The sequence below is a fragment of the Petromyzon marinus genome, chromosome 59 (assembly GCF_048934315.1).
Source record: "Petromyzon marinus isolate PM22_M1 ecotype Great Lakes invasive population chromosome 59, UKy_Petmar_22M1.pri1.0, whole genome shotgun sequence".
Taxonomy (NCBI): domain Eukaryota; kingdom Metazoa; phylum Chordata; class Hyperoartia; order Petromyzontiformes; family Petromyzontidae; genus Petromyzon; species Petromyzon marinus.
The window spans coordinates 6,562,363-6,581,822 of NC_133725.1; the positions used below are offsets into that span (position 1 = coordinate 6,562,363).

At 56.0% G+C, this 19,460-nt stretch overlaps 1 protein-coding gene across 6 annotated transcripts in view; it reads right to left on the reverse strand.

Annotated features, from left to right (window-relative positions):
- The window catches only part of DDX31 (DEAD-box helicase 31), a 31,839-nt gene extending 12,683 nt beyond the window's left edge, over positions 1 to 19,156 (reverse strand). The window contains exons 1-13 of one of the 6 annotated variants that reach the window (XM_076053051.1): positions 18,999 to 19,156; positions 18,679 to 18,749; positions 16,860 to 16,951; positions 12,501 to 12,727; positions 11,249 to 11,324; positions 10,267 to 10,310; positions 9,232 to 9,302; positions 6,969 to 7,033; positions 5,737 to 5,781; positions 4,286 to 4,327; positions 3,611 to 3,675; positions 2,587 to 2,706; positions 1,350 to 1,456 (exon numbers count right to left, since the gene is read on the reverse strand). In XM_076053051.1, the coding sequence (XP_075909166.1) occupies positions 1,350 to 1,456; positions 2,587 to 2,706; positions 3,611 to 3,675; positions 4,286 to 4,327; positions 5,737 to 5,781; positions 6,969 to 7,033; positions 9,232 to 9,302; positions 10,267 to 10,310; positions 11,249 to 11,324; positions 12,501 to 12,727; positions 16,860 to 16,895 (898 nt within the window). In that variant the 5' untranslated portion in view covers positions 16,896 to 16,951; positions 18,679 to 18,749; positions 18,999 to 19,156. The other 5 variants (XM_076053052.1, XM_032976425.2, XM_032976422.2 and 2 more) reach the window with 5 other exon arrangements.
- Positions 19,157 to 19,460: the final 304 nt, after the last annotated feature.

Genomic DNA, 19,460 nt, shown 5'->3' on the forward strand with positions numbered 1-19,460 from the left:
TTTTACTTGCATAGTAAAGCAATTGTATTTTTTTCATTTGCTAAACACCCAGATAATACGACAAATCTCTAACCTTAAACACCCGGTCGTTCATAAAAGTTGAAGGCGGTATAGTACTCTAGTAACAGAGCAAGTGCAGGACCACTGAACTGGAATTGATGGCCGAATTCGCGAGCACAAATCAGATTTGAAACACGGCAGAACGAATTCTTCTGCCGTGGCTGATCATTGTTACAACGCTGTGGGTGATCGTGATATTGTTTTTTCCGATACCAAGGTGCTCTGCAAACCTACCGGTTATTATCAGAGATTTGTCCACGAGGCCATCCAGATTTACAAACACAACTTCAACCGAGAGGATGGTTTCAAATTAAGCAATCACTGGAAAGATGTTATAAATGAAGTCAAACGTTAGCTGCCTTTCAATTTTTTGTACAGCCATTTCCTTTTCTCAGTGGTTGTATGTCAAATTTTAGCTACCTTATAATTGAACAGCCGTTTGCCGCCACTTTCAAAAAATGCAGCATGTCTCTTCCTCCCCCCCGACCCCCCACGCAGCATAACAAAAGGTGGGTTTTACCCACTCTCGTGCAGTGCGAAGTGGCTGTTACCCGCAGCAGTCTATCAAAAGGCTGCTTAACCCAGCCCTCCCACCCACCCACGCCCCCTTACTGACTCCTCCCCCCTCCCTTAACCTGTATATAATCCCGGTCGTCTAATGAACTGTGCTCCTGACACAGATACTCTGCGTTGACTATTCCACCTGAAGACGGAAGCTTGAAAGCGTTTAGCACGGGGCCCTTGAAAGTGCGGGGCCCGTAGCCATATGTAGCTACTTGTGCTACGAGGGTAACCCGGCACTGCCTCCCACACCCGCATCCCCGCCCCTTCGACGAGCACGGTTGGCCACGCACGGTGCGAAAGAAGTTCAACAAGCATTGCACGCAGTAAGATCATCGATCATCCGGCTTCCAACGAACCTCCACCAGAGCCGACGGCGTGGGATTCAGACAATAACTACCTGCCATGTTACACCCCGCCCATCATCGTCCCCACGCAGAGCCTTCGAGATTGGCGTGGTAAGTACGGTACGGTAAATACGGTGCATTTTTACAGGAGGATGTTTATTTAAGGTCTATTTGTATGCTTATTTATGCCAATTTCATAGTGTGATTAAAAACCATACACACAACACCTAAAAAGCATGTTTTTCAAAAGAATATTGAAAAAGTTTGCTATTTTAAATAACGATGATTATTGATTATCCGGCGTTTTTGAAAATCTAATCCGCCGGATAATCGATGATCTAATGTACATTGAGTACTGGTGAGGAGTGCTGGCGAGTGTACCCTGGTTCAGTGTGGCCGACAGCAGCACGTTCTGGTGAGTGGGACTCTGCTCCTCGAGGCGGTTGAGAATGACGGTCAGATCCTTCTCAAAGCCCAGGTCCAGTAGCCTGGACAAACACAGACACACACACACACACAGCATGTGCAAGGCAGCCATGTTGGTAAGGAGAAGACACGGGGCCTCCATAGACATGGGCCATTTTGGTAAGGGAATGACACGGTTGGAGGGGGATAATGGTATGACACAGAGCCTCTATAGACATGGGCAGCCATGTTTGTAAGGGGAAGACACGGATTCTCCGTAGACATGGGCAGCCATGTTGGTAAGGTTGTCTCAGCCATAAATGAGTATTCGGCACGCCGTGTAAACATCAGCAATGGGGAGAAAAAGGCGGCCGGGGGGGTATGTTGACCACACCACCCACCGCGTTTAGCCGTTCCGGCCTTAATAGGCGCTACGCACAGCTAACAGTGCCTGCCCCGGGGCAGCCGCCTGTCCAAGGCTACCCGGGGGAGACCTTTGGCTACGTGTCGAAGCGTATAATGCGGCGATCTTCAAAAAAAAACCATCGACCGCCAATCCACGACGTGACACCGCCCCTGGGTGCGCCGCCAAGAGGTTAACAGTCAGCCCAACCGACGGGCCTGCGACACATCTCCCGGCGGTGCGGGGGGACACATCAACCCCCACCTACAACCTCGTTCCAGTTGAATAGGCCAAGACACCCTGTCACTGGGTGGGGGGGGGGCGCTCTCTCTAGGGCTCCCTCTAGGGGAAGGATCGCCTTCCTGCCAGCGGTGATGAGAGGCAGCCATTGCAGGGAGCTGTGCGTTTAACCAGCAGCCACCCACAAACCGCCACAGCCGACGGGGGCAGCCCCTTCCTGGCCCCTCCCTGGCCCCTCCCTCGAACCTCCCTGGACCCTCCCTGGCCCCTCCCTGGACCCTGCCTGGACCCTCCCTGGCCCCTCCCTGGCCCCTCCCTCACCCCTCCCTGACCCCTCACTGGCCCCTCCCTGGCCCCTCCCTCGAACCTCCCTGGACCCTCCCTGGACCCTCCCTGGCCCCTCCCTGGCCCCTCCCTGACCCCTCCCTGACCCCTCACTGGCCCCTCCCTGACCCCTCACTGGTCCCTCCCTGGACCCTCCCTGGCCCCTCTCTCGACCCCTCCCTCGACCCCTCCCTCGACCCCTCCCTCGACCCCTCCCTCACCACTCCCCGCCCTCGCCCCTCTCACCTGTCGGCCTCATCGAGCACCAGGTGGGCGACCCGAGCGAAGGAGAGCGTCTCCGTGTGGTGGATGTGGTCGACGAGGCGTCCCGGCGTTGCCACCAGCACGTTGATCCCCTTGCGCAGCCTGAACACACCGGGTTGCGTTCAGGGGTTGTGGGGGACAGGCGGGGGGTGGGGGCAGTGCAGGGGGGGGAGGGGGGGGGCTCCATCATCGCCATTTTCTATTAAACAACCCCTTCCCGCCTCCGCCCCCTCCGGCTATTTCCACGAAGGCCAAAGTGAAGCCGAACGCTTTCGCGCGAAGGTTGCGAGCGATCGTGCATCAGCTGTGTCCGTCCGTCCGCCTGCACAGATGACCACAATGTCGAGGTCCGCTCCTGCTTGCCGGCCACGATGAGAGGGCTTCAGCAGACAGAGTCGGTGGAGTTTTGCTGTTCCTCCTCCTCCTCCTCCTCCGTTGAAGGAGCGCGGACTACTACAGAGGCTTACTCTACGTACACCTCTGTGGGTCGATGCGTCTCGACGGGTCTACGTATCTCTACGGGCCTCCGCGTGTCCCTCCGCATCTCTCCGAGTTCGCTACGGGTCGACTTTATGCGGCTCAGGGTAAGGACGTTCACGAGAGCGTCAACTTGGCAGAGGGTGCCGGGGGTGCCCTCCCCAAAAGTGCCCCAAAGACACCACCGGGAGGCTGGCACCGCCGATCAGAATTTGTATTTAGACTGCAGGAGGAATCTGATGAGCTACGAAGCTCTTTTAATTTTTAACTGAGATGATGATTTTGATTTAAAGCTTTCGTGACTGCAGGGATTCATATTCTTGGTTCTTTCGGTACTTTACCGAAAGAACCAAGAATATGAGATGATGATGATGTCCAGTGGGTGGCATTCGGGATGGCATCGCGCGAGAGGCTGTGGAGCGCGGCCAGGAGGAGGCTGGCACGGTCGTGGGTGGCACAGCCACCCGGTCCAAACAAACCCCAGGTGGGAGGGGGGGTGGTGGAGGGGTGGGGTGGGGGGGTCACTGACCTGGCCTTCTCGGACTTGCGCTTCTCTCCGCCCATCAGCACGCCCGGCACCACCCACGAAAACGGCTGGTGGCACACGGGAAGGTGGTTACACGGGCAGGTGTCACATGGGCAGGTGTTACAGGGGCCTGATGTTACACGGGCAGGTGTCACATGGGCCAGATGACCACAGGCCTACCACAGGCATACCACAGGCACACCACAGGCCCACCACAGACACACCACATGTACACCACAGGGACACAACAGACACACCACAGGCCCACCACAGGCCGAACACAGGCACACCACAGGCACACCACAGGCACACCACAGGCACACCACAGGCCCACCACAGGCCCACCACAGGCACACAACAGGCACACCACAGGCACACCACAGACACACCACAGGCACACCACAGGCACACCACAGGCACACCAAATGCACACTACGGGCACACCACGGACACATCACAAGCACACCACAGGCCCACCACAGGCACACCACAGGCACACCACAGGCACATCACAGGCACACAACAGGCACACAACAGACACACCAAAGGCACACAACATAGGCACACCACAGGCACCCCACAGGGACACCACAGACACGCACACACCACACAGGCAGCAGGCACGGTGGCAACACCTGCCAGTGGCCGCCAGGATGCCTCCACCCCAGAGACCCTCACCTTGAGCAGCTGCTGGACAGCATTGAAGCTCTGCATGGCCAGCTGAGGAGCACACAGAGGACATCATCCAGGCTGACAGCTAATTTCTTTACAACTGCTTTTCGTATGTTTTAGTTTAGTTGTCCTTCGCCCGCACCTCCGATTAGCACGTTTGGCTACGTACGGTGCGAAAGAAGTTCAACGTACATACATACACACTGCCATACACTACACTACTATACAGTACACTGCACCATACTATACACTGCTATATACTACGCTACGATACACTTCACAGTACACTACATTACGATAGTACATTGAAAACTAATTCATTTTAAACTGCTTTTCGTGTGTTTAGTTTGATGTCCTTTCCCCCGCACCTCCGATAAGCTCAGTAGGCTACGTACATACAGTACACGTGCCTTCTCGTCTTGCTGCGAGATTTGGTGTTGAGGTTCACACCTGGACAAGTCCGGGACCTGGTTACAGCCTGACCTGGAGGCAGGGGTTGAACCGTTCAATGGCTCCCCGCACACCGCCCCACGCCCTAACAGTGCTCGCCCATTCGTTGTACGATTTATTAACGGCAGTTGAGTGACCCACCAGGCTTGGGACACCGAGATGGAGAGATGTTAACTACCTCGCCTGGTATACAGGAGGACGTGGGTTCGATGCCGACCCCGCCAACGCATGCGTATTTGTAGTTTGCACGTCTCTCTCGCGGCCGTGGTCGGCGTGGTCCTTTCTCCGGGGTCCTCCAGGTTTTTCCCTCCATATAAATTCCCACGCGACAAGCCACTTCGTTGAGCCATCATTTGTGGCCAGGTCGCTTCTGAAAAAAGAGCCGTATAGCTCAGCGGGCCTTACCTGGCAAAATAAGTAAATAAAATTGCAGAGAGCCTATCGTAGCAGGTAGATCTGCTCAGCAGCAAACTAACTGACCTCCTCCGCGTAAAACACGGCAAGCTTCCAAACGACTCCGCCGCCGACTGGAATCGCCGGATTAGCCCAGACATGGGCAAAGTACACCATGGCCCGTTGGACTTTTTAATCCAGGTAAAATTTAATTTATTACTAAATTAAATTTTACCTTTCTCCTGTAATGCCCTCATTTCCACATTAGATGGCGCACTTTGACCGGGAGTTACGACACGTTTTTATATTGTTCACGTTCGTGCAATTTGTTCAATTGCCTTGCAAATAAATGCTTCGCTAACTGTTAAAAGGCCAAATCCTTTCATGTAATGATTTTTACACGTCATCTATATTAGTTCACACAAACACTCCGTCCATCTGTTTCCTGGCCCGGCCCCTCTGTCAAATTTGACAACCCATTGTGGCCCGCGAGTCAAACAATTTGCCCACCCCCCGGATTAGCCGCTCACGAAACCAGAGTTGCGGAGTTCGGGGTTCGACGGCAGGGCCCACCCACTCCGGTGAGGGCGTTTGGGGGATTTGTCCGTACGCACCTCTCTGGTGGGGACGATGATCAGGGCGTAGGGACCGTCCGCTCTCTGCCAGGAAGGGGAAGACGAAGACACCAGGTTTAAACTTGAGCATCGATTATTGCAGCCGGCGTTCAGTTGGCCGATGGCAGGGGCACCACGGTGGCTAGGAGATGTCAACTCTCTCGCTTGGCATGCAGGAGGTCGCGGGTTTAATCTGGACCCTGATATCTGCTGTATATTTGGAGTTTGCGTGTCTCTCTCTCTCTCTTCCTCCGTGGACGCGTGGATTTTTTGCCCGGGTCATCCGATTTTTCCCTCCACATTCAGAGTCAACATCACGCGATAAGGTAATTTGGTTGCCGCTAGAAATTTCCACGTGATGATGATGATGCACCACTTCATTGAGCTGTCATTTGTGGTCAGGTGGCTTCTGAAAATGAGCTATATAGCTCAGTGGTAAAATAAAAAGAGTTTAAGGTTAGTTTAGTTTAAAATGTTTAAATATCCTCAATAATGCCTGATGAAGCTGGTTGTCATTACTGGCGAAGCGTCGTACTCAAGATTGTAAATGTTGTGGCTTGGCTCTCCAGCACACCGGTGGTGCTGTACTAGTGACGAATTGGCCACGTTCTGTTTAAGTGACAACCCTCACTGGTTGGCTGTGTTGGGTGGTGGCGGGTTTAACGACACATTTATACTTACGTGATCAAACCCCAAAAAACCTCTTATGTATAATACTGGTCGCGAAAGTCTACGTGTTAAACTTTACATATCCTGGTTGGGCTATTTATATGAAGACCATTGACGAAATTGTAAGTATTAATTTTATTTTAATTCTTCTATTAAATAGTATATACGTTGTTTGTCTCTTAATTCTGATTCTTGAATAGCACGTTTGTTGTTTGTCCAATTCGGGTCGCAGCCGGGTTCGTAGCGCAGTACACTAACCACTGCACCACCGCTCCCCAACACAAGACAAAGACACTCCCATGTAGCCTTGACAAGACTGTTGGGGCAAGTGCTGTTAGCGAGTAGCAGCACCTACGAAGGCCGGCACGGCACACGAGGGGGGTGGGTGGCCAGCGCCGCGCCCGCCCGGCCGCCTTTGTCTCCACAGTGGTCGATGATTTTACACACCGCACCAGATCCTCATACGAGACCGAAGGGTAAAGTCGCACGATCGACTCGGGCAACCGTCACTGGCCTTGACTGCCGTGAGCGCGAATCGAACTCGGGTCGGGCAGCGTACGCACCGTGATCTTGGGCCGCGCGGCCTGCAGGGCTTGCACCAGGGGAACCGCGTAGGCCAGCGTCTTTCCTGCGCACGCGGGCGGCAGGGTCAGAGTCGGTGGGGGGTCGGGGTCGGGGGGTCACGGGTGGGTCACGGTGGTGCCAACGCACGGGGGCTACGCGGTGACGCTGCTGCGCGGCTCGCTGTCCACGTGCGAGACGCTTCGTGGCCGCGGTGGGGAATCTTCGTGAGCGGCGTGCGGCCCCCGTCACGAAGAAAGACGACCAACTATTTTTTATTTTTTTTATTTCAGATGGCCAGTAAAAGGGCAGGTCAGAAAATGCGCCGCGTTTTTTAAATTATTTTGATCCCAAAAAGGTAAGTCATGAAAAATAAATGCTGATAAATTAAGTACATAAGTACGGACGAAAACTAAACTATTTTTTTTTATTTTACTTGGTTAGTGCCTGTCATTGGACATCACCAATGACAGCCCAACGAAAGTGGCTTATCATCATCACGTGGGAATTTATAGCAAGGGACAATTACTCTAACCGCACGTGGATGCCAAATGTGGAGGGAAAAACCGGAGGACCCGGTGAAAAATCCATTCGACCACGGGGAAAGAGAGAGAGAGGACAAGCAAACTCCAAATATACAGCAGCAGGCGTCAGGGTCAGGATAGAACCCCCAACCTCCTGCATACCAGGCGAGGTAGTTAACATCTCCTAGCCACCGTGATGATGATGAGAGAGACACGCAAACTCCAAATATACAGCGGCAGGCGTCAGGGTCAGGATAGAACCCACGACCTCCTGCATACCAGGCGAGGTAGTTAACGTCTCCTAGCCACCGTGATGATGATGAGAGAGACACGCAAACTCCAAATATACAGCAGCAGGCGTCAGGGTCAGGATAGAACCCACGACCTCCTGTATACCAGGCGAGGTAGTTAACATCTCCTAGCCACCGTGATGTTGATGAGAGAGAGAGAGACACGCAAACTCCAAATATACAGCAGCAGGCGTCCGGGTCAGGATAGAACCCACGACCTCTTGCATACCAAGCGAGGTAGTTAACATCTCCTAGCCACCATGATGATGATGATGAGAGAGAGAGAGACACGCAAACTCCAAATATACAGCAGCAGTAGACGTCAGGGTCAGGATAAAACCCACAACATCCTGCATACCAGGCGAGGTAGTTAACATCTCCTAGCCACCGTGGAGCCCTAAAGTCCCACCGCCACAGGACAGGGGGACAGGCTTTGACTCTACGGATGGGGCCGGTGTCTATGGTTGTTGTTTAGAGCGCCGGTGATCCCAGCTGTTCACAGGTAAGCGATGGTAGCAGACATTTGCTGAACTCCACAACCCAACGGGGCTGCAAAGGCGAGCCACGAGGTGGCAGAATGTTACAAAGTAGCGCTCATCACACACAATGTGCTCGCCACAAATGAACACCTCGCTGATCTCTTCAAAGAGCATAAATCATCATCACGCGACACTCCGATCATCCTCGCAGCAGCAGCAGCAGCAGCGGCTTTTGGCTCGGCCATCGAACAAAGGCGGTGGTCACCGCTGCATCGCGCGGCGCTTTCAGATGCGCTCCTTCGGCCGTCTGGAACGCTCTTCCCTTCCGATATTAAAAAGCCACTGGGAGCAGTGTACTTTTAAATCATCATCATCATCATCATCGTCGTCTAGATTGACAAACTAATTTCTAAAGAACTGCTTTTTGTGTTTGTTGTCTTTCCACCGCACCTCCGATCAGCACGGTTGGCTACGTACGGTGGCGCGAAAGAAGTTCAACGTACAGGACAGGAAGTGGAATTGGACCGGGAACCCATTCGTGCGGACTTGTTGTGCATTGCCCAATTTGCCTCCTCCCAAACGCGACCGTCGTGTTCTCCTACAACGTCGGCGAGTTCCTGAACAACGCCGCGTTGTGCAAAAATCGCGTCGTAACAAATAATGCGGGCTAAAGCACAGGCCGCGGCTAACACGCGAGATGCGTTACCGCGGGCTGAACAAAAGACCGAGGCGCGTGGGCAGCAGCATCTAGAAAGCATCCAGCAGCATCCCGACGCCTTGTGTGTGCGCTGCGACGTAGTTCCGTTCGCTCGATCGCATCACCGTATATATATCCCAATTCGCATCCTGCGGTTACAACAACAACAACAACAAAAAGTTCCCCGACACGGGGGGGGGGGGGGGGGGGGGGTCCCGAGCGCGTGGAACGAATGGACTGGAGCGGTGAGTAGCGAGTGGCGAGGGAGAAGAGACCTGAGCCGGTCTGAGACTTCACGAGAGCGTCCCGTCCCTGCAGCAGCACTGGGATGGCCTGCCTCTGCACCCTGCACGCACGACGGACACAATGACAAAGGTCCCGCCCCCCGTGTAGCCTTCAGCAGGCGTGCTGGGGGCGAGGCGCTGTTCGCGAGTAGCAGCGCCCGGCCGCCTTTCCGCCGTGGTGACGAGGAGATGTTAACTCCCTCGCCTGATATACGGGTGGCCGTGGGTTCGATCCCAACCCTGACGCCTGCCGTATATCTGAAGTTCGCGTGTTTGGTTTGTGGTCGTGTGGATTTTTCTCGGGGTCCTCCGGTTTCCCCCTCCACATTTAGAATCGACGTCATGCTTTCAGAGAATTTGGCTGCCGCTATAAATTCCCACGTGATGATGATGATGATGGCCAGGTCACTTCTGAAAAAGAGCCACGTAGCTCAGTGGGCCTTACCTGGTGAAATTAAAATAGTTTAGTTTAGTTTGTCTCCCCCCACACCACATTTATAAGCCTGGGTTGACCTAAGCGAGGCCCAGGGACGGTTCGAATATTCTCCACCAATGTTAGCCGTGGCGGGGAATTCAGCTTGGAATGCGACGCTTTGCAGCGCAGTGTGCTCCACGCACACACACACACAAAGATCCCCTCCCTCCACCTCCGTGTATCCTAAATAGACTTTTCAGGTCAGTGCCGTTAGTGTGCCCCCTTGAAGGCCGGCACGGCACACGAGGGGGTGGGTGGCCAGCACCACGCCCGACCGCCTCTGTCTCCCTAGTGGCAATGTTGACACACCGCACCAGTTACTCATTTGAGGCCGAGTCGACCTAGGGGAGGCCCGAGACCGCTTCAGATAATCGTCACTGGTGTTGGCCGTGAGCCGGAATCGAACTCAGGTCGCCGGGTTCATAGCGCGAACCGCTACATGTACACACACACACGCGCACACGTGCACACACGCACACTCGCACACATGCACACACGCGCAGGGGACAACAGCTGACATTGTGATGCAGGGTCAGACGGTCGGCACTCACATGGTCATCTGGGTGAGCTTCATCTGCTTGTCCAGGGTGGACACCTGGAGGGACGACGACACAGACGGCACAGGGTCACAGGGTGGCAGCAGGGCGAGTCGCCCCTTGTGGTGGTGGCGGCGGCACACCTACACACCCACCTACCCAACCACACACCCAGCCACACACCCAGCCACACACCCAACCACCCACCCAGCCACCCACCCAGCCACCCACCCAGCCACACACCCAGCCACACACCCAGCCACACACCCAGCCACACACCCAGCCACACACCCAGCCACACACCCAGCCACACACCCAGCCACACACCCAGCCACCCACCCAGCCACACACCCAGCCACACACCCAGCCACACACCCAGCCACCCACCCAGCCACACACCCAGCCACCCACCCAGCCACCCACCCAGCCACACACCCAGCCACACACCCAGCCACACACCCAGCCACCCACCCAGCCACACACCCAGCCACACACCCAGCCACACACCCAGCCACACACCCAGCCACACGCCCAGCCACACACCCAGCCACACACCCAGCCACACACCCAGCCACACACCCACCCATCCGCACACCCAGCCACACACCCACCCAGCCACACACCCACCCAGCCACACACCCAGCCACACACCCAGCCACACACCCAGCCACACACCCAGCCACACACCCAGCCACCCACCCAACCACCCACCCAGCCACACACCCAGCCACACCCAACCACCCACCCAGCCACACACCCAGCCACACACCCAGCCACACACCCACCCAGCCACACACCCACCCAGCCACACACCCACCCAGCCACACACCCACCCAGCCACACACCCACCCAGCCACACACCCAGCCACCCACCCAGCCACCCACCCAGCCACCCACCCAGCCACACACCCAGCCACCCGCTTCAATAACAATCTACACATTGTCCTTGAAACGCAGTGGCCTCCACCAGGGCTACAGCCTAAGAAAGAGCCCGCACCAGGTACGGGTGGAGGTCCAGCGTTGAGAACGCATTGCCGGCGAACACGGCCTCCTTGCACTGCGACACCACGGGCCTAGGGGGAGTTGCGGGAAGGAGACACGAGAGAGCCGTGACACCGACGCACGCAAAACAAATAAACTAACAAACCTGGCGGCGTCGCCGTCGCCGCGCGACGTCCGCGGTGCCGTTTGACCTCGCCGTGAAACTAAAAAAAAACTACGACCTAAAACGCAGCGTTTGGGGCCTTCCAGCGACCGGCGTTGACGATTCGCGGTTTGGGGTTTTTTTTTTTTTTCCCCCCTCCGGTTCGCGGTGCCGGCCGTGTCAAGGATGCGAAGGCGCCCGTCGCACGTCCGTCACGTCGCAGCAGCAGCAGCAGCAGCGGCAGCGGCAGCAGCCGCAGCCGCGTCAAGAGCCCCCGAGATGGCGGAGGAGGATGCTGCTGGTTGCCCCTCCTGGCAACCAAACTATAATCAATTTATTTTTTCATTTTACCAGGCAAGTGCCCCGCTGAGCTGCCCGCGCAGCTCTTGTTGAGAAGCGACCTGGCCGTCACAAATGACAGCTCAACGAAGTTGGCTCATCACAATCACGTGGAAATGTATAAGAGTCAAATAATGTAAATAATCTAAACGAACACCAAGCTCGCTCGCTCTCCCGGCTCACCAACCACGCTCGCTCGCCCGGCTCACCAACCACGCTCGCTCGCCCGGCTCACCAAGCTCGCTCACTCGCTCGGCTCACCAACCACGCCCACCCGGCTCACCAACCACGCCCGCCCGGCTCACCAACCACGCTCGCCCGCCCGGCTCACCAAGCTCGCTCTCCCGGCTTACCAACCACGCTCGCCCGCCCGGCTCACCAAGCTCGCTCGCTCGCCCGGCTCACCAAGCTCGCTCGCTCGCCCGGCTCACCAACCACGCTTGCTCGCCCGGCTCACCAACTGCGCTCGCCCGCCCGGCTCACCAAGCTCGCTCTCCCGGCTCACCAACCACGCTCGCCCGCCCGGCTCACCAAGCTCGCTCGCTCGCCCGGCTCACCAAGCTCGCTCGCTCGCCCGGCTCACCAAGCTCGCTCGCTCGGCTCACCAAGCTCGCTCGCTCGCCCAGCTTACCAACCACGCTCGCCCGGCTCACCAAGCTCGCTCTCCCGGCTCACCAACCGCGCTCTCCCAGCTCACCAACCGCGCTTACTCGCCCGGCTCACCAACTGCGCCCGCTCGCCCGGCTCACAAAGCTCGCACTCTCACCTCTCCACACTGGGGATGCTGGGGTTGTTTTTGAAGAGCGACGACGTTTTGGGGAAGGACTTCTCTCCGGGTCCACCCGCCCGGGCCTTCCCTCGTCCCCTGGCCTCCGACCCTCGGGCCCCCAAACCCCCGCGGCCCCGGGAGGCCTTGGCTGGGCCCCTGAGCGCCGCTGCCTCCTCCTCCTCCGAGGCGTCCGTCTCCCGGCTGCGCTTGGCCCCGCGCTTCTGCTGCACACGCAGGGAGCAGCTTCAACCTCGCGCACATCCCGCCTCCTCCTCTTCCTCCTCCTCCTCCATCATCCTCATGCACACTCTGTCTCCTCCCTCCTCCTCCTCCTCCATCATCATCCTCCTCCTCACACACACCCTGCCTCCACGTCCTCCCCAGCTGGGTGAGTGTGGGGGTGGCTGTTGGCTAGCGGCTGTAGGTGAATGCATGAGTGAGTGTGTGAGTGAGTGTGTGGGCAAGTGTGTGGGTGAATTGTGTGAGTGAGTATGTGGGTGAGTGTGGGTGAGTGTGTGGGTGAGTGAGTGAGTGTGTGGGCGTGTGTGTGGGTGAGTGTGTGAGTGTGTGGGTGAGTGTGTGGGCGAGTGTGTGAGTGAGTGTGTGAGTGAGTGTGTGGGCGAGTGTGTGGGTGAGTGTATGAGTGAGTGTGTGGGCGAGTGTGTGGGTGAATGAGTGTGTGGGTGAGTGTGTGGGCGAGTGTGTGGGTGAGTGTGTGAGTGAGTGTATGAGTGAGTGTGTGGGTGAGTGTATGGGCTAGTGTGTGGGTGAGTAAGTGAGTGTATGGGTGCACATGGCCTGGCACAAGCGTCGTGGTGACGTCACCGCCACAGTGGCGAATGGCGGTTGCTGTTGTTGTGTGGGTGAGTGTGTGGGTGAGTGTATGAGTGAGTGTGTGGGCGAGTGTGTGAGTGAATGTTTGGGCGAGTGTGTGAGTGTGTGGGTGAGTGAGTGTGTGGGTGAGTGTGTGGGTGAGTGTATGGGTGAGTGTATGAGTGAGTGTGTGGGCGAGTGTGTGAGTGAGTGTGTGGGCGAGTGTGTGAGTGAGTGTGTGGGCGAGTGTGTGAGTGAGTGAGTGTGTGGGTGAGTGAGTGTGTGGGTGAGTGAGTGTGTGGGTGAGTGTGTGGGTGAGTGAGTAAGTGAGGAGCGGAGGTTCAGTGTTTAGCACTCTGCGATACAGGTGAGTCTGTGCAAGTGAGTGAATGCAGGTGAGTCTGTGTAGGTGAGTCTGTGCAGGTGAGTCTGTGTAGGTGAGTCTGTGCAGGTGAGTCTGTGAAGGTGAGTCTGTGAAGGTGAATCTGTGCAGGTGAGTGAATGCAGGTGAGTCTGTGCAGGTGAGTCTGTGCAGGTGAGTCTGTGCAGGTGAATCTGTGCAGGTGAGTGAATGCAGGTGAGTCTGTGCAGGTGAGTCTGTGCAGGTGAGTCTGTGCAGGTGAGTGAATGCAGGTGAGTCTGTGCAGGTGAGTCTGTGTAGGCGAGTCTGTGCAAGTGAGTCTGTATAGGTGAGTCTGTGAAGGTGAGTTTGTGAAGGTGAGTCTGTGAAGGTGAGTCTGTGAAGGTGAGTCTGTGCAGGTGAGTGAATGCAGGTGAGTCTGTGCAGGTGTGTCTGTGCAGGTGAGTCTGTGTAGGTGAGTCTGTGCAGGTGATTCTGTGCAGGTGAGTCTGTGTAGGCGAGTCTGTGCAAGTGAGTCTGTGTAGGTGAGTCTGTGAAGGTGAGTTTGTGAAGGTGAGTCTGTGAAGGTGAGTCTGTGAAGGTGAGTCTGTGCAGGTGAGTGAATGCAGGTGAGTCTGTGCAGGTGTGTCTGTGCAGGTGAGTCTGTGTAGGTGAGTCTGTGCAGGTGAGTCTGTGCAGGTGAGTGAATGCAGGTGAGTCTGTGCAGGTGAATGAATACAGGTGAGTGAATGCAGGTGAGTCTGTGCAGGTGAGTCTGTGTAGGTGTGCCTGTGTAGGTGAGTCTGTGCAGGTGAGTGAATGCAGGTGAGTCTGTGCAGGTGAGTCTGTGTAGGTGTGTCTGTGTAGGTGAGTCTGTGCAGGTGAGTCTGTGCAGGTGAGTCTGTGCAGGTGAGTGAATGCAGGTGAGTCTGTGCAGGTGAGTCTGTGTAGGTGTGTCTGTGTAGGTGAGTCTGTGCAGGTGAGTGAATGCAGGTGAGTCTGTGCGGGTGAGTGAATGCAGGTGAGTCTGTGCAGGTGAGTCTGTGCAGGTGAGTGAATGCAGGTGAGTCTGTGCAGGTGAGTCTGTGCAGGTGAGTGAATGCAGGTGAGTGAATGCAGGTGAGTCTGTGAAGGTGAGTCTGTGAAGGTGAGTTTGTGAAGGTGAGTCTGTGAAGGTGAGTCTGTGCAAGTGAGTGAATGCAGGTGAGTCTGTGCAGGTGAGTCTGTGAAGGTGAGTCTGTGAAGGTGAGTCTGTGCAGGTGAGTCTGTGAAGGTGAGTCTGTGCAGGTGAGTCTGTGTAGGTGAGTCTGTGCAGGTGAGTCTGTGCAGGTGAGTCTGTGCAGGTGAGTCTGTGCAGGTGAGTGAATACAAGTGAGTCTGTGCAGGTGAGTGAATGCAGGTGAGTCTGTGTAGGTGAGTCTGTGCAGGTGAGTCTGTGCAAGTGAGTCTGTGCAGGTGTGTGAATGCAGGTGAGTCTGTGCAGGTGAGTCTGTGCAGGTGAGTCTGTGTAGGTGAGTGAATGCAGGTGAATGGATGCAGGTGAGTCTGTGTAGGTGTGTTTGTGTAGGTGAGTCTGTGAAGGTGAGTTTGTGAAGGTGAGTCTGTGAAGGTGAGTCTGTGCAGGTGAGTGAATGCAGGTGAGTCTGTGCAGGTGAGTCTGTGCAGTTGAGTCTGTGCAGGTGAGTCTGTGCAGGTGAGTGAATGCAGGTGAGTCTGTGCAGGTGAGTCTGTGCAGGTGAGTCTGTGCAGGTGAGTCTGTGTAGGTGTGTCTGTGCAGGTGAGTCTGTGCAGGTGAGTGAATGCAGGTGAGTCTGTGCAGGTGAGTCTGTGTAGGTGTGTCTGTGTAGGTGAGTCTGTGCAGGTGAGTGAATGCAGGTGAGTCTGTGCAGGTGAGTCTGTGTAGGTGTGTCTGTGTAGGTGAGTCTGTGCAGGTGAGTCTGTGCAGGTGAGTCTGTGCAGGTGAGTGAATGCAGGTGAGTCTGTGCAGGTGAGTCTGTGCAGGTGAGTGAATGCAGGTGAGTGAATGCAGGTGAGTCTGTGAAGGTGAGTCTGTGAAGGTGAGTTTGTGAAGGTGAGTCTGTGAAGGTGAGTCTGTGAAGGTGAGTCTGTGCAGGTGAGTGAATGCAGGTGAGTCTGTGAAGGTGAGTCTGTGAAGGTGAGTCTGTGTAGGTGAGTCTGTGCAGGTGAGTCTGTGCAGGTGAGTCTGTGCAGGTGAGTCTGTGAAGGTGAGTCTGTGCAGGTGAGTCTGTGCAGGTGAGTCTGTGCAGGTGAGTGAATGCAGGTGAGTCTGTGCAGGTGAGTCTGTGCAGGTGAGTCTGTGTAGGTGAGTGAATGCAGGTGAATGGATGCAGGTGAGTCTGTGTAGGTGTGTTTGTGTAGGTGAGTCTGTGAAGGTGAGTTTGTGAAGGTGAGTCTGTGAAGGTGAGTCTGTGCAGGTGAGTGAATGCAGGTGAGTCTGTGCAGGTGAGTCTGTGCAGTTGAGTCTGTGCAGGTGAGTCTGTGCAGGTGAGTGAATGCAGGTGAGTCTGTGCAGGTGAGTCTGTGCAGGTGAGTCTGTGCAGGTGAGTCTGTGTAGGTGAGTCTGTGCAGGTGAGTCTGTGTAGGTGTGTCTGTGCAGGTGAGTCTGTGCAGGTGAGTGAATGCAGGTGAGTCTGTGCAGGTGAGTCTGTGTAGGTGTGTCTGTGTAGGTGAGTCTGTGCAGGTGAGTGAATGCAGGTGAGTCTGTGCAGGTGAGTCTGTGTAGGTGTGTCTGTGTAGGTGAGTCTGTGCAGGTGAGTCTGTGCAGGTGAGTCTGTGCAGGTGAGTGAATGCAGGTGAGTCTGTGCAGGTGAGTCTGTGCAGGTGAGTGAATGCAGGTGAGTGAATGCAGGTGAGTCTGTGAAGGTGAGTCTGTGAAGGTGAGTTTGTGAAGGTGAGTCTGTGAAGGTGAGTCTGTGAAGGTGAGTCTGTGCAGGTGAGTGAATGCAGGTGAGTCTGTGAAGGTGAGTCTGTGAAGGTGAGTCTGTGTAGGTGAGTCTGTGCAGGTGAGTCTGTGCAGGTGAGTCTGTGAAGGTGAGTCTGTGCAGGTGAGTCTGTGCAGGTGAGTCTGTGCAGGTGAGTGAATGCAGGTGAGTCTGTGCAGGTGAGTCTGTGCAGGTGAGTCTGTGCAGGTGAGTCTGTGCAGGTGAGTGAATGGAGAAGATTCACACAAGCCGGACACAAACTTTATTATCCGGCTTGCGTCCTGTGGCGGCCGACATGACTTCACTTCAACAACGTCCACCTTAGTAGTCGATCACCACAAGATACTCCGCCCCTGTACACACACACACACCACAAAGACAAAGGTCCCCCGTGTAGCCTTGAACAGACTGTTGGGGCAAGTGCTGTGAGCGAGCAGCACCTGTGAAGGCCGGAATTGCACGCGAGGGGGTGGTTGGCCAGCAACCACGCCCGACCGCCTTTGTCTCCCCAGTGGTGATGTTTAAAGGCCACACCAAGTACTCATTTGAGTCCGAGTCGACCTAGGGGAGGCTCAGGACCGGGTCAGATGAGCGTGGAATCGAACTCGGGTGGTCGGGTTCGGAGCGCCAGCGCGCTAACCACTGCACCACCGCTCTCACACACCAAAGACAAAGATTCCCCCTATAGTTCGGTTGGGGCAAGTGCTTTTAGCGAGCACCTATTAAGGCCCGCGCGACACGCGAGGGGGGTGGCCAACACCACGCCCGGCCACCTTTGTCTCCCCGAGCGCTGATTTCTTAAAAACTGCACCGGGTACACATCTAAGGCTGAGTCGACCTGGGGCGATATTCATCAGCGGTGTTGGTGAACTCACTTTGACACGCGTGCGTGAACTCACACACGTACGCACGTGTGTGTGTACCCACTGACCCACGTGTTTGTGTACCCACTGACCCACGTGTGTGTGTACCCACTGACCCACGTGTGTGTGTACCCACTGACCCACGTGTTTGTGTACCCACTGACCCACGTGTGTGTGTACCCACTGACCCACGTGTGTGTGTACCCACTGACCCACGTGTGTGTGTACCCACTGACCCACGTGTGTGTGTACCCACTGACCCACGTGTGTGTGTACCCACTGACCCACGTGTGTGTACCCACTGACCAACGTGTGTGTGTACCCACTGACCCACGTGTGTGTGTACCCACTGACCCACGTGTGTGTGTGTACCCACTGACCCACGTGTGTGTGTACCCACTGACCCACGTGTGTGTGTACCCACTGACCCACGTGTGTGTGTACCCACTGACCCACGTGTTTGTGTACCCACTGACCCACGTGTGTGTGTACCCACTGACCCACGTGTGTGTGTACCCACTGACCCACGTGTTTGTGTACCCACTGACCCACGTGTGTGTGTACCCACTGACCCACGTGTGTGTGTACCCACTGACCCACGTGTGCGTGTACCCACGGACCCACGTGTGAGTGTAAACTCACACGCGCGCGTGTGTACCCACTCACTCACACGCGCGGGTGTACCCACTCACTCTCACGCGCGCGTGTACCCACTCACTCACACGCGTGTACCCACTCACTCACACGCGTGTACCCACTCACTCACACGCGTGTACCCACTCACTCACACGCGTGTACCCACTCACTCACACGCGTGTACCCACTCACTCACACGCGTGTACCCACTCACTCACGCGTGTACCCACACTCACACGCGTGTAGACTCACTCACACGCGTGTACAGACTCACTCACACGCGTGTACCCACTCACTCACACGCGTGTACAGACTCACACGCGTGTACCCACTCACTTACGCGTGTACCCGCACTCACACGCGTGTAGACTCACTCACACGCGTGTACAGACTCACTCACACGCGTGTACAGACTCACTCACTCACACGTGTGTGTGTACACTCACCTACTGTACTCACGCGACACGCGTCGCTCCCGCGTGGACTCACTCGCACGCGCACTGTACGAGCACGCGTGTATCCACGCACTGTCCTAGCGCGCACTGTACCCACCCACTGTACTAGCCGCGCACTGTACCCACCCACGTGGGCTCCACGCCGCGACGCCCTCGCTACGCGACGCGGCCCAGGAAGGACCCCGACCCACGTGACCCTACGGTGGGGGGGAGGGGGTGAGGGGAGGGGGTGAGGGGAGGGGGTGAGGGGAGGGGGTGAGGGGAGGGGGAGTGAGGGGAAGGGGGTGAGAGGAGCGGTGGCGCAGCAGTTCGCGCTACACTGCGCTACGAACCCGGGCGAACCCGAGTTCGATCCCCGCTCCCACGGCCACCGCCAACACCACCGGCGGCGATTATCCGAACCGGTCCTGGGCCTCCCCTAGGTCGACTCGGCCTCAAATGAGTACCTGGTGCGGTGCAGAGTAGACATCGCTACTGGGGGAGACAAAGGCGGCCTGGGGCGTGGTTCCTGACCACCCATCCCCCTCGTGTGCCACAGTGCCGGTCGCCTGCTTAGGGGCAGTCCATAAATGACGTCACGCGATTTTGGAAGATTTTTGACCCCCCCCCTCGTCACACGACGTTACAAAAAGTCAGACCCCCCCCCCTCAAATATGACGTCACAAAGCTTTGCCCCCCCCCCAAAAAAAATAAACCATGTTTCAAATCGCTTTAAACTATTGTCATTGTAGTGCGTATTTAACGTTGCGCTGCACTCCGATGTTGTAGGAGAAACATTAAAAAGGAGGCGTTGGAAAGCTGAAATTTAGAATAAAATTCACTGCAACATATTCATCGTCTAACTAAATCTGCAGATGTTCAGAATATATTGAAATCTTATAATTATCATGAGTGTGGTGGTGTGCACT